The following is a 15,136-nucleotide window of genomic DNA, read 5'->3' on the forward strand; positions in this document are numbered from 1 at the left end:
TTATCCAAGCTCCTCAGCTGGCTGCTAATTATCCTCATTACCACCCTAGCTGCTGCAGACAGTGGGAATTTTTTTTCCCAGTTGTTCTTGTTCTCACCCAGCTTCCTCTCGGTGGGATACACCACTTGAATGGCCTTCCTATGGCCCTCTGGCAGCTCCACTGCCACAATGGATATCCCTATCCCATTTTTGTCTGTATTGTGGACAAGAATAGGCATACATCGGAGATGATGGAGACCCTGCCTACAGGTAATAACTCTGCGCTTGTAACAGCCAAACCAGCACTTCTAACAGAGACATGTCCTGTAACACACATTGATAGTCTGCACGGAACACTCGCTGCATATGAGGAACTTACCAGGAACACCCCCAGGATAAATCTCTGTTCAATCATCCCATGGAACACCTGATGGCAAAAAATAAACTCTGGAAAACACTTCTAGCACTATGAGCCATGTCCAGCTACAGGTGCTCCATTGACCTCATGCTACCACTCTCAAAGACTATCATAGTGCACAGCAAAATGGCAATGGAGACTGGAATGGAGTTCTATCCCACATTTGTCAGGAACACATTGATAGCCAGAGATTGGTTTGGAGATCATGTGGGCAATGCAATGAAGAAGCCTTCACAAGTGAACATCACAACAGTCCTACTCCTGGGATTATGGTATGTCATAATGTACAGTAGCTGGACCCCTCTAGTCTTCTTTTCAGGTACACTAACAACTCAGCATCATGGAACCAGTGGTATGGCAATTTCTCCAAAGTGTCCCAGGAGCCATTTTTCAATAGGGCCACGCCATGACAAATGTTGCTTATACTACTGTAAGGAACCTGCGTGGCCTAAACATGTTTCCATGGCCTGAAGCAGAGGTGCCCAACCTGTGGCCCTCCAGCTGTTGTAAAACTACAAGTCCCATCATGCCTTGCTGTAGCCTGATATCGTAGCTGTAGGCTGTCTGGGCATGCTGGGAGTTATAGTTTTGCAACAGCTGGAGGGCCGCAAGTTGGGCATCCCCGGCCTGAAGCTCCAGATGTGATGTGTCCCATCGAGCACATCATTGGTTGCAGCGAGCTGTCAGCAGCAGATCTTGATGATTTGCATGCCTAAGTGTATTCAGCATGGCCAAACATTGCTCAGACAACCACTAATAACCTCATTGATTTGCACGCATACTGGAAACTGAATAAGTCGAGTTTTGAATATTTTATTTTTCTTTTATCATTTCCATATAATTAACCTGTCTATTCATCCTGTGATTTACATACATTCTTTGTAATTTACATTACATCAACTTTTCTTTCTTGGTGTTGCAATTTCAATGTTAAAGGGGTTCTCAAGGAATTTAGAAAATTAGAATACTTAAATATTACTTTATTATAAATATATTCCCAAATACCTTTCATTAGTTTTAATGGCTTATTTTGTTTAGGGAGCAATCATTAGCAGAAACAAAATGGCCGCTGTCCTATTAGTACACATAAAACCTGTCCTAATCACACCGCAGGACAAGTTACTTCACAACATTGAGATAAAGGAGGCTGAGACAGCTCTTTCACTTGTCAGGGATTATAATCCTGAATATAGATATTAAGAACGTTAGCTGAATCTCTGTAGGAATAGAGTTCAAGAGGAGACATGAAGTACAGAGAGGACGGACTATAGCTCAGTGTTTTGAAGTAACTTGTCCTGCTGAGTGATTAAGACGGCGGCCATTTTATTTCCCATGGTGATTGCTCCGTAGATAAAATGAGCCATTATAACTAATGAAAGGTATTTGGGAATATATTTATAATAAAGTAATATTTAAGTATTTTCCTTTTTTTTTTATTCCCAGAGAACCCTTTTAAGGAGTGTAATTTATTTTGATCTGATAAATTTTACAATTTAATTTCCTTATAAAATATTTTCCACATATAAAACATAAAAATGCCATCTCTCCTGTCGGAATTTTCTGAGGCTCCATAACTTTGGCATTAGTAAAACATTTCTCACATTATGAACACGAAAATGGATTCTCATCTGTGTGACTTCACTTATGTCTAACAACATTTGGTTTATTTATAAAACATCTTCCACATTCCCACATTCTGAACATGAATATGGCTTTATCTCATGTCGAACAAGACTTGATTTATCTGTAAAACATTTCCCACATTCTGGAATGAAAGTTGCTTCTCTCCTGTGTGAGTTGTCTTGTGTAGAGCAAGATTTGATTTTTCTGTAAAACATCTCCCACATTCTGAACATGAATATGGTTTGTCTTCTGTGTGAATTCTCTTATGTCTAACAAGATGTGATTTATTTGTAAAACACTTTCCACATTCTGAACATAAATATGGTTTCTCTCCTGTGTGAATTCTATAATGGGAAACAATTTCTGATTTATTTAAAAAACATTTCCCACATTCTGAACATAAATACGGTTTGTCTCCTCTGTGATTTTTCTCATGTCTAACAAGATTTGATTTAACTGTAAAACATTTCCCACATTCTGAACATGAATATGGCTTCTCTCCTGTGTGAATTCGCTCGTGTAAAACCACCTCTGATTTATATGAAAAACATTTCCCACATTCTGAACATGAATGAGGCTTATCTCTTATGTGAATTTTCTCATGTTTAACAAGAAGTGATTTATTTGTAAAGCACTTCCCACATTCTGAACATGAATACGGTTTGTCTCCTGTGTGATTTTTCTCATGTCTAACAAGATTTGATTTAACTGTAAAACATTTCCCACATTCTGCACATGAATATGGCTTCTCTCCTGTGTGAATTCTCTCATGTAAAACCACCTCTGATTTATATGAAAAACATTTCCCACATTCTGAACATGAATGAGGCTTAATTCCTATGTGAATTCTATCATGTTTAAGAAGAAGTGATTTCTTTGTAAAGCACTTCCCACATTCTGAACATGAATATGGCTTCTCTCCTGTGTGAATTCTCTCATGTCTAACAAGATGTGATTTACTGATAAAACACTTCCCACATTCTGAACATGAATATGGCTTCTCTCCCGTGTGAATTCTCATATGTCTAACAAGATGTGATTTCTTTATAAAGCACTTCCCACATTCTGAACAGGAATATGGCCTCTCTTCTGTGTGTATTCTACTGTGTGTAGAAATATCTGATCTTTTTATGAAGTTTTTACCACACAGGAACCTTTTACCTTCTTTCCAATTTGTACTTATGATAATCTTTGATTGGTCAGGAGAAGGTTCCTCATAATCAGGGGAGATATACGGAAGATCTGTATTGTGAAGTCCTGGATGTACATTAAGGGTAATGAGGTTTTCTCCAGAAGATCGCTGCATGATATCTTCATCTTCTACTTTATAATTTAGCGATAACATGAAGTTTCCCTCAGAACTCTTACTGGGATTTTCTATTAAGATAAAAATAAAAAATTGTGTTTTCTTTCCAAACCACAGAGTAGACAAACTTATAACATTCCTATTAGGCTGTAAGTGGATCCAGCAATAACTACAGGTATACAGTAAGTCATTCATTTTGAATGCACTTCTGGCTTTTTTATTTTATTTCAGCTTATACATTTTTCTATATCACTCTGATAAAGTTCAAGACACCCAGTCACCAATTTTATGGCACAAACATAGCTAAAAATTAAAAAACCCTGACTGTGTCTGCCATTCAAGCCTTCCTTCTCTCAACACATTTGGCCTAATAATAGCAAGCGGGCATCACATTGATACAAGAAGTTAACTTGAAAAGGATCCGTCACCACATTCAACACAAAGTGCATTCATTACTAAATGAGTCTCTTAGACCTAATCAGGTTGGTGGGGGAGGTAGGCTCTGGATCTGAAGATACCTAATTATGTGCTGGCCTATAACACCCCACCAGAGCTCTGGCCCGAGGACTAGATGGGCACATATAACCCTCAAGGCCTGCGGCAGTCCGTCCATGGGACTCTTGCTATGGGCCAGTGTCAACTGACTTTGGAGCCTTTGATTCTAGGGTTGTCGGTAAAAAACATACAAAAAGTTCACAAACAGATGACAGGAGTCATGCTAATCAAAACCAGAGCACAGAAGGCATGAAACTCTTAAAACTTAACTTTTAATACAGACAATTAAAAAAAAACATCAATGTGGGGAGTATCTAAGAGCCAACACACTACATACAGTGAATACAATCAGATATATGTAAGGTGGAGTCAGAATGAGAACCTTTCCTTATATAACTACCCCGCAACACAGAGAGGCACCCTAGTGGTGGATGCACTCTGCACAGTAACCTACCCCAGATCCACCCTAGTACACTCTACAGCATCCGGCGCATTTCTCCACCACCGGCTTCATCGGGAATGAAAAAATAAATAAATAGGGTATGCAAAGATATCATACGATATGCGTCACTGCTGGGTAAAGTCCCCAGCTCCTGCAGTCACACCAGGACCAGGCCATCAACTAATATAAAGATCAACCATGTGTGGGTATAGCTACCCAACTATGCTGTGTGCTCTGAAGGCTTCATCACCATCTAGCCCTGGAGTCACTGTACCCCTGACACCAATGTCACACATGAGTAGTTCTAACAGACCTGGCTTATATTACTCTTAGTTATGTGCTTATTCTGGGCATCTTTAACTTTAACAGAGCACACATCATATTTGGATAGCTATAATGACAACACCTTACCTGAGAGGGTTTGCAATGTTTAAAGTATTCGGACCCAAGGAATGGACTCGGATGGACTTCAGCTCCTCGTGTGTCGCCTGTGGAATGCCTTAAGTTTGTGGTTCAAGGACACAGACCGAGTATTTGTTGACTCCCTGCTGTGGATACTTGGACTCAAATGTGGCTAAGCCCTGCAGCCAGGAACTTAGTATAGTTTTTCCACCATCATGTACTTCCAAAAAGGACTGGGTCTTACATTGTGGGATAAGAGGCTGATGCTCCTCCATTACATGTCACTGCACACACGTGTATACACTGCACATGACGGCTCTTACCTTGTGATATAAGAGGCTGGTGCTCCTCCATTACATGTCACTGCACACACGTGTATACACTGCACATGACGGCTCTTACCTTGTGATATAAGAGGCTGGTGCTCCTCCATTACATGTCACTGCACACACGTGTATACACTGCACATGACGGCTCTTACCTTGTGATATAAGAGGCTGGTGCTCCTCCATTACATGTCACTGCACACACGTGTACACACTGCACATGACGGCTCTTACCTTGCGATATAAGAGGCTGGTGCTCCTCCATTACATGTCACTGCACACACGTGTATACACTGCACATGACGGCTCTTACCTTGTGATATAAGAGGCTGGTGCTCCTCCATTACATGTCACTGCACACACGTGTATACACTGCACATGACGGCTCTTACCTTGTGATATAAGAGGCTGGTGCTCCTCCATTACATGTCACTGCACACACGTGTATACACTGCACATGACGGCTCTTACCTTGTGATATAAGAGGCTGGTGCTCCTCCATCATGGCCTCCTTGTACAGATCCTTGTGGCCTTCTATATACTCCCACTCCTCCATGGAGAAATAGACAGTGACATCCTGACACCTTATAGGAACCTGACAACACAATGACACCGTCATCACCCAGACCCCTCCAGTGCTGTTACTGGAGAATTTCCCAGCATTCCCAGCAGTGTCACCTCTCCAGTCAGCAGCTCCATCATTTTGTGGGTGAGTTCTAGAATCTTTTGCTCATGTATCAGGGGGTGAGGCTCTGTGATGGAGGGAGGGGTCCTGCTCCCCTCTCCTGACTCCTGAAGATGGATGATGGGAGTCACACAGTCCTCTGATGTCTTCTTTACTATTGTGCACTCCTGTGGATGGAGAGAGACACTTAGGGAATAAACCCTTCAGGGGCCATGTGCTCTCCTCCGGCCCTTTTCTCCTGGGTACAACGTGCCTACTTACCTTCTCATGGCTCCTACGACATGACTATTGGTCACTGGTCACATGATACATCACTCACCATATTGGGGGCTGATCTTCACGTTGTCAGTCACTTGGAAGGTCTGGAGGCCATTCTACAGGACCCTGGACTCTTCCTATCACTTCCTATGATGGATTCTCCTCCCCGATGTCTGACTTGTTACAGATTACAATAAAGAGGAGAGAAATCTAGAAAAGTTTACCTCTCCGCTCAGCAGGGAGATGATCTCCAAGGTGAGGTCTAATATTCTTCTGCTGATCTCCTTCCTGTCCATCCTTGGTGGCTCATTCAGGAGAAGTCTCGTATTGCTGGTTTTCTTCATCCTCCATCCAAGCAAAATAGGAATAAAGGTTAATCAGTGAGTCCCATGTCCCCGATAATGAGGCAGAGAAAAAGTACAACTTATCCCGCAAAACTCAGACCCTCATAAAGCTGCACTGACGGGAGAAAACCCTAAGCTCCATGTGTATCTAAGCTCCTGGCAGTACAATGTGTATCTAAGCTCCTGGCAGTGCAGTGTGTGGAGGCAGGAGACTCTGAGCTCTGTGTGTATCTAAGCTCCTGGCAGTGCAGTGTGTATCTAAGCTCCCGCCAGTGCAGTGTGTGGATGATAAAAAAAAAATGGCTGCACAATATTTCACATGCAAACAACAGAGAAATGGGGATCATTCTAAATAAAGTGGTATTATATCTACTATAAATGGAAAAATTGAAGCTCTTTGCGCGCATTTTTGATCAAACGTGTGTCGGGCCCATCTACCAGGCGTCAAGGTGGCTTCTGCAGATTGGTACCTAACACTAATTTACTGCCTCTCTTGGACTTACCTAAGCCTACAATTTCAGGGCAGTGTAAGGACCAGCTACATTACAACCAGCTTAGGTAAGTCCAAGAGAGTGTTAGGTATCCATCTGCAGAAGCCACCTTGACGCCTGGTAGATGGACCCGACACACGTTTGATCAAAAATGTGCGCAAAGAGCTTCTATTTTTCCATTTATAGTAGGTATAATACCACTTTAATTTAGAAGGATCCCCATTTCTCTATTGTTTGCATGTGAAATGTTGTGCACCTATTTTTTTTTTATCAACAATGTTTGCTTGATGGATATGCACCTGTGACTATGAATATGAATGTGCTAGTCTAAATTTTCTTGTAGTGCGGTGTGTGGAGGCAGGAGACTCTGAGCTCCATGTGTATCTAAGCTCCTGGCAGTGTTTCCCTTATTCACACAGAGCAGATTCTGTGATCCAGCAACCTCCACTATCCCCCACTACTACTCCCCCCATCATACTAATCTGAGGAGCGGAGAAGGATTCCTTGTGTGTAATGGAGGAGAATCTCCAGAGGTGACATGTCTGAGCTCTCCACCACACTGTCTCCTCACAGCTCATCTTACCTGCAGGCTGGAGGAATGGCTGATACCAGAGAGAACAGGAGCCCTGACTACCGACCAGGACCTGCCCAGTATCTGCTGCACTGCCAGAGCTGAAGGACCTGTGGTGATGTCACCATCATGGGATCAGTGCAGGGGGCGGGGTTCAGCTGTGGAGAGAAATTGTGGCGAAGGACCTGAGATGATGTCACTGTCATGTGATCAGTGCAGGGGGTGGGGCTCAGCAGTGAAGAGACGATTAGGTGGGGAAGGACCTGTGATGATGACTTGAGGGGCGGAGCTACTGTGCTGTGTGTGGAGGAGAAGGAAGTAGAAAAGCGAAGGACTTGTCTGTAGTATGGTGTCTCAGGGACTATAAAAACCCTGTATATTGGGAGTCTACAGCTGTTTAGCACATAGTCATAGAGGACTCTTGGGGTCTACAGCTGTCTAACACATAGTCATAGAGGACTCTTGGGGTCTACAGCTGTCTAGCACATAGCCATAGAGGACTCTTGGGGTCTACAGCTGTCTAGCACATAGCCATAGAGGACACTTGGAGTCTACAGCTGTCTAGCACATAGTCATAGAGGACTCTTGGGGTCTACAACTGTCTAGCACATAGTCATAGAGGACTCTTTGGGTCTACAGCTGTCTAGCACATAGTCATAGAGGACTCTTGGGGTCTACAGCTGTCTAGCACATAGCCATAGAGGACTCTTGGAGTCTACAGCTGTCTAGCACATAGTTATAGAGGACTCTTTGGGTCTACAGCTGTCTAGCACATAGTCATAGAGGACTCTTGGGGTCTACAGCTGTCTAGCACATAGTCATAGAGGACTCTTTGGGTCTACAGCTGTCTAGTACATAGCCATAGAGGACTCTTGGGGTCTACAGCTGTCTAGCACATAGCCATAGAGGACTCTTGGGGTCTACAGCTGTCTAGCACATAGCCATAGAGGACACTTGGAGTCTACAGCTGTCTAGCACATAGTCATAGAGGACTCTTGGGGTCTACAACTGTCTAGCACATAGTCATAGAGGACTCTTTGGGTCTACAGCTGTCTAGCACATAGTCATAGAGGACTCTTGGGGTCTACAGCTGTCGAGCACATCGTCATGGAGGTCTCTTTGGGTCTACAGCTGTCTAGCACATAGTCATAGAGGACTCTTGGGGTCTATAGCTGTCTAGCACATAGTCATAGAGGTCTCTTGGGGTCTACAGCTGTCTAGCACATAGCCATAGAGGACTCTTGGAGTCTACAGCTGTCTAGCACATAGTCATGGAGGTCTCTTTGGGTCTACAGCTGTCTAGCACATAGTCATAGAGGACTCTTTGGGTCTACAGCTGTCTAGCACATAGCCATAGAGGACTCTTGGAGTCTACAGCTGTCTAGCACATAGTCATGGAGGTCTCTTTGGGTCTACAGCTGTCTAGCACATAGCCATAGAGGACTCTTGGAGTCTACAGCTGTCTAGCACATAGTCATAGAGGACTCTTTGGGGCTATAGCTGTCTAGCTCTGGGCTGCAGGGGACTCTGTTTACCTCTAGAAATGTATGAGATACTTTTAGCTATAACATGGCAGATGTATATTTTTTCTTTATAAATTTTTCAAAACAAAACTTTTCTACTTTTAAATTTTAAAGCTAAAAGGAAAAAACTTAAATATATTTTATACGGACATTAAAAAGGGGTGAGAAATCTGTGTACGTAGTCTGCTGTACTATTGCTAAAACTAGTACCTATAGCTGTAACGTTTTAATTTTTTTAACTTTATTTTTCAATGCAATTAGTCAGGGCAGGAAGGAGTTAATTCACAGTCGGCAGGCTCACAGTTGATCCCACAGCTAGCAGAGAGGGGCCCTCCTGCCAGCTTTTTCACTTTACACTGAGATGGAAGGTTGTACCACCCTCCAACAATGATGCCACACAGGGAGACTGCTTTGGCTGGTCACAGACATACTTACTGTGACCGCAACTGTCTAATGACAGTGCGGTCATAGTGATCTCCATCATCACTGGTTGCAGAACACAATGTAACCTGATGCTTTTAGGCCCCTTTCACATGAGCTTGACGGATTGGCTCCGGATGCGTTCAGGGTGCGTTCAGTGAAACTCGCACCATTTTGAAAGCAAGTTCAGTCAGTTTTGTCTGCGATTGCGTTTAGTTCCGTTTTTTTCCACGCTGATACAATGCGTTTTGATGCGTTTTTTACGCGCGTGATAAAAAACTGAAGGTTTACAAACAACATCTCTTAGCAACCATCAGTGAAAAATGCATTGCATCTACACTTGCTTGTGGATGCAATGCGTTTTTCACTGAAGCCCCATTCACTTCTATAGGGGCTAGGGCTGCGTGAAAAAAACGCTCATGTACACAGACCCATTGAAATGAATGTGTGGGTGCTATGCATTCCCATCACGCATTGCACCCGCGCGGAAAACTCGCTCGTGTGAAAGGGGCCTTATACGACGGGTTACAGTTAAGTGCCTATCGCCACAACGTATAAAGTTGTGCGGTGGTAGGCAGAAGGTTAACATTTTCATCTGATAGACAAAAAATCTTTCTTTGAAAGAAGATTCCCAGAGAGATCTATTCTCCATCGTCTGGTTTTACGGAACGTGTATGGGCATCTGGACTAAATTGTGTAGAGCCGTGTGTCTGAAACAGATGTTCACCAGATGTTTGTTCAGCTGCTGTTCAACCATCAACTTACTTCTATCTAAAGTGTATGGTCACCTTTAAGCTTTACATTGGCCAATGATCAGGGCAATTATCGGGAAGGTGTATTCCTATAAATGTTTGCTCCTGATAATTGCTGTAAATGCTGGAAATGGCGGAGAGGCTACAGCAGCATGAGTTGCTTCAGACCCCATCTCTAGCGGCATCCTCCGTTCAGAATCTTGAGCCTCATATTAAATTGCCTGACCGTTTTCAGGGGATCGTAAGCATTTTTTGACATTTAAGGAGAGTTGTAAACTTTATTTTCGTTTACGCCCACACTCTTTGGGTTCCGAACAACAAAGAGTAGGCATTAATATCTCTTTGTTGCAGGGAGACCAACAATAATGGGCTTACTCTCTTCCCACGGACTCCCCTTGCTTAGCTACTGTTGAAGCGTTTTTTCCAGCTTTAAGTGTTCTCTACAATGAACCCGATAGGTTGGATGTAGCAGAGTCTCAACTAAAGTCTCTTAGCCAAGGAGACAGACCTGTGGAGGAATATTGCACCAAATTTCAGAAATGGTGTGTTGTCCTCTGGCTAGAACGATCCAGTACTTAAGTGTCAGTTCAGGTTAGGGCTCTCTGAATTCTTGAAGGAAATGTTGGTCAGTTACCCCCTCCCTGACACCTTAGAGCAGACAATGACTTTAGCTGTCAGACTGGACCGACGTATAAGGGAAAGACAAAGAGAACAACTGACGTTTCCACAAGTGTTGGTTAAACCTGACTCCTAACCCTTGAGAGTCAAATTGGAGAATCATGCCGAAGAGCCCATGCAACCCGGAATGACCATGAGGGATCAAAGACGTCAGAGGGGTGCCTGCTTTTATTGTCGAGAATCGGATCACTAGTTATGGCAATGTCCTAAAATTCCTCCCTCCAGAAGACCTCTGCGTCCTGATGCCCAGAAGGATAAGTACCCCCTAAGGAGGTTCAAGAGAAGATATTGTTACCTGTGACTATTTCTTTTGGTTCTTGTAAAGGGTCTGGGAAAAAACATTGATTCAGGGTCTGCTTCTAATTTTATTGACCACAATTTTGTGCTTTCCCTCGGGGTGCCCATTGTGCCTCTTGTTAATCCCATTCATTTTATTGCTATTGACTCCATCCCTTTAATGGGTGGAACAGTAGAATATTGTAACTCTGAGGTCACCTTGACTGTGAGGGCCCTCCATACGGAGTGCAGTTCTTGTCTGGTATTAAAGAATTTACATGTGGATATAGTTCTCGGCATGCCTTGGCTCCAGGTTTATAACCCAGTCATCAACTGGTCCACGGGTGAATTAGAAAAATGGGGGTTAAAATGTCAGTCTACATGTTATTACAGTAAGTCTGGAATCACTACTGTAACGGACCCGTTTCAGCAGACAAGGGGCTAAAATCCGTTTAGGCGATATGCCCCTTTCCGAGAGACAGGCACAGCTACTGCAGAACACCAACCTCCCGAACTGGATACAAAATAGCACTCCAAACTGGAACCTCGCAAATAGCTGTCAGTCAGACGAACAGGAAAAGCGTATATCAGTCAGCTTACACTCCTGGCAATCAGTCTCCAACAGCATACAGGGAATCCCCCCAATAACGAGACAAGGCTCCGTCTTGAGGGTCAAGCAGTGATCTGAAGTGCTGGCACACCCAGCCTGGTTTTTATTACAGTTTTGCAAATACAGAACAGATACAACATATCCCCACAATGCATCATGGTTTCCTCCTCTCTGCCTGGGAGACGACCGAAGACAATCCAATTATCTCTCAGGACAAAAGGGAGATCGCCAATACACATGTGGAGACAACAGGACAGACATCACCATTTAAACACACAATGGCACACCCCCACAGCAAACACAGACATTTAACATATCCCCAGATAGCTCAAGTCTGAGTGCATATCATTAGGTGAATGGCACTCAGAATACATGAATACAATAATATTAGCTATCTGGGTGCCCTCACATAACATACAATTTAACCGAACGCATAATAACATAAAATACAATTCTACAGACAGATTTAAGCTGTGCGGCCGGTCTGTCTTCTCCTTTAACGTTACTATGGGCCATAATCCTGAGGCAAGAGGCTTTTAAACAGCCCTCTCCAAAACCCAGTGGCGAGGTTGGTTTCGCCACAACTACAGAATCAAAAATCCTTCCCATGTACATTATTGACTTTGCTGATGTCTGATGCTTTTCCATGTCTGATGTTTATTTCCTTCCCCCTCATAGACCATATGATTGTGCCATCAATCTTACTCCGGATCTAAGTACTCTATGGGTCGTATTTATATCTTGTCTCGTCCGGAACGGAAGTCTATGAGGGACTATTTGAAAGAGAGCTTGCAAAAAGAACATATTAGACCCTCGGTGTCTCCTATGGGGGCAGGGTTTTTCTTTGTTGGGAAAAAGGATGGTGGACTGAGAACATGTATCGATTATGGAGAGTTAAATAAGATTACAGTTAAGAACCAGTACTCTTTGCCTTTGATTCCAGACCTCTTTAATCAAGTTCTTGGAGATCACTGGTTTACTAAACTTGATCTGAAGGGGGCCTATAATCTTATTCGAATTAAGGAGGGGGCGAGGGGAAAACGGCCTTTAATACTCCTGAGGATCATTATGAATATTTGGTTATGCCATTTGGTTTAAAGGGAACCTGTCACCATGATTTTGAGCATAGAGCTGGGGACATGGGCTGCTAGATGGCCGCTAGCACATCTGCAGTACCCAGGTCCCATAGCTCTCTGTGCTTTTATTGTGTTAAAAAAACGTTTTGATTGATATGCAAATTACCTCCTTGCTGGCTGACGTCACAGAGCTGGAGCGCCGAAATCTCACGATGCGCGAGCTAGCGCATGCGCAGTGTCAGCATCATGTTCATTCCCTGTACTGGCATCAGCACAGGGAACGAACTACGCATGCGCTAGCTCGCGCATCGCGAGATTTCGGCGCTCCAGCTATGTGACATCAGCCAGCAAGGAGGAGATTCGGAGGACGCGGGTCGGTGCTGGGCTCCTTTCCGCTTGACTCATCTCCGGATACAGGACTCATATCAGGTCATTTGCATATCAATAAAAACTTTTTTTTTAACACAATAAAAGCGCAGAGAGCTATGGGACCTGGGTACTGCAGATGTGCTAGCGGCCATCTAGCAGCCCATGTCCCCAGCTCTATGCGCAAAATTAAGGTGACAGGTTCCCTTTAAGTAACGCTCCGGCAGTTTTCCAAAATTATGTTAATTACATTTTTAGACAATTTATTGGAAAAATTTTAATTGTTTACATGGATGATATTTTGATTTATTCACCTGACTGGGATTCTCACGTTATTCACACTAGACAGGTACTAGAGGTACTTCGGGAGAACTGATTATTTGCTAAAAACGAGAAGTGTATATTTGTAGTGCAGGAAATGTAGTTTTTGGGATATATCCTCAGACCCCAATCCTTTAAGATGGATCAGGGGAAGGTGTAGGCTTTTTTAGAATGGGTAAGACCCTCCTCTCTTAAAGTGTTACAACGCTTTCTGGTTTTTCTAATTATTATCGGAAATGTATTAAAGTTTTTCTATTATTGCTAAGCCTCTCACTGACCTAACCAAGAAGGGGGCGGATCTTGTGAATTGGTCGTCAGAGGCCACAGAGGTGTTTTGTTAACACCCCAGTATTAGTCCAACACAACCAAGAAAGGCCTTTTGTGGTTGAAGTAGATGCATCCAAGGATGGGGTAGGGGCAGTAATCTCCCAGGGGTCATCAACTCTCACTAATCTGAGACCTTGCTCGTTCTTTTCTCGTAAGTTATCGTCTACTGAGAGAAATGATGACATTGGAAATCAAGAGTTACTTGCTATTAAATGGGCCTTTGAGGAATGGTGTCATTTTTGGGAGGGGGCTCAACATCGTGTTACGGTACTTACTGATCATAAGAATTTAATGTTTTTGGAATCTGATAAACGTTTGAATCCAAGACAGGATATGTGGGCATTATTCTTTACACGCTTTAACTTTTGCATTACTTACAGGCCAGGTAAAAATGTCAAAGCAGATGCTCTATCCTGGAGTTTTTGTGCCTTACAGTCTCCTGCCACTCCTCCAGAACCTATTTTGCTGGCAGGTATCATTGTGACTTCGGTCTCCCCCGATTTGACGACCGAAATTTCTGCAGGACAACACTTGGCTCCGGTACAATCTCCTAAAGATAAGTTGTTTGTCCCTGGTCATTTGTGTCCCTGACTGTTAGGTGAGTGCCAGAATTCTGTTTTTAGTGAGCATCCGGGCATTAATGCCACCAAGGAACTGGTTTCCAGATTTTACTGGTGGCCCACCTTGTCTAGAGATATCCAGTCATATGTATCCTCATGTGAGGTTTGTGCCAGGTCCAAAACTCCTAGGTCCCGTCCGGTGGGTGAGTTGCGACCACTGCCTATCCCTAGTAGACCTTGGTCCCTTATTTCTATGGATTCTATTACCGACCTACCAGTTTCGGAGGGTAAGTCGGTTGTATGGGTAATCGTTGACAGGTTTAGCAAAATGGTTCATTTTATTCCTCTGTCAAAATTGCTCAATGCTAAGACTTTAGCTTCTCTTTTCGTAGATCATGTAATTCGTCTACACGGAATTCCAGAGACTAAAGTTTTGGATAAAGGCGTTCAATTCGTCTCAAAATTTTGGAGGGTTTTTTGTCATAAATGTAATATCTCGCTGTCATTTTTCTTCGGCCTTTTCCCCGAAAACCAACGGTCAAACTAACGTTTAAACCAGTCTCTGGAACAGTATTTGACGTGTTACATCTCCGACAACCAACAGCTTTGGGTGAAGCATTTGTCCTTGGCGGAATTCGCCAATAATCAGGTGAACTCGTCTACTGGTATCTCTCCCTTCTTTTGTAATCTTGGATTTCATCCACGATTTAGTTCTTTCTCGCTGTCTTCCTCTCAGGTGCCTGAAGATGATTTAGGAGTTGAAGAACTGTGCACAATCTCTGCCCAGGTTCAGTTGAACCTGAAAAAAGCCCAGGAGGATGAAAAGGTTAATGCTGACAAAAGGCGCTCTCGAGGGGTAGATTTGGGAGACAAGGTGTGGTTATCCA

General features: G+C 43.4%; 1 protein-coding gene across 3 annotated transcripts; it reads right to left on the bottom strand.

Annotated features, from left to right (window-relative positions):
• Positions 1 to 1,817: 1,817 nt before the first annotated feature.
• Positions 1,818 to 7,414, bottom strand: LOC122938322 (zinc finger protein OZF-like). 3 transcript variants are annotated; one of them, XM_044293774.1, is made up of 3 exons: positions 7,353 to 7,414; positions 6,159 to 6,279; positions 1,818 to 3,397 (listed from the first exon to the last, which is right to left on the bottom strand). In XM_044293774.1, exon 3 carries the CDS (start codon positions 3,363 to 3,365, stop codon positions 2,112 to 2,114), a length of 1,254 nt encoding a protein of 417 aa, XP_044149709.1. In that variant the 5' UTR covers positions 3,366 to 3,397; positions 6,159 to 6,279; positions 7,353 to 7,414; the 3' UTR covers positions 1,818 to 2,111. The 3 variants fall into 3 exon arrangements, 2 of the variants coding, with proteins under 2 accessions (XP_044149709.1, XP_044149699.1); XR_006390004.1 differs by lacking the exon at positions 1,818 to 3,397 and adding an exon at positions 5,675 to 5,843; XM_044293764.1 differs by lacking the exons at positions 6,159 to 6,279; positions 7,353 to 7,414 and adding an exon at positions 5,463 to 5,512.
• Positions 7,415 to 15,136: the final 7,722 nt, after the last annotated feature.

Source organism: Bufo gargarizans, chromosome 1, assembly GCF_014858855.1.
Source record: "Bufo gargarizans isolate SCDJY-AF-19 chromosome 1, ASM1485885v1, whole genome shotgun sequence".
In the NCBI taxonomy this organism is placed as follows: Eukaryota; Metazoa; Chordata; class Amphibia; order Anura; family Bufonidae; genus Bufo; species Bufo gargarizans.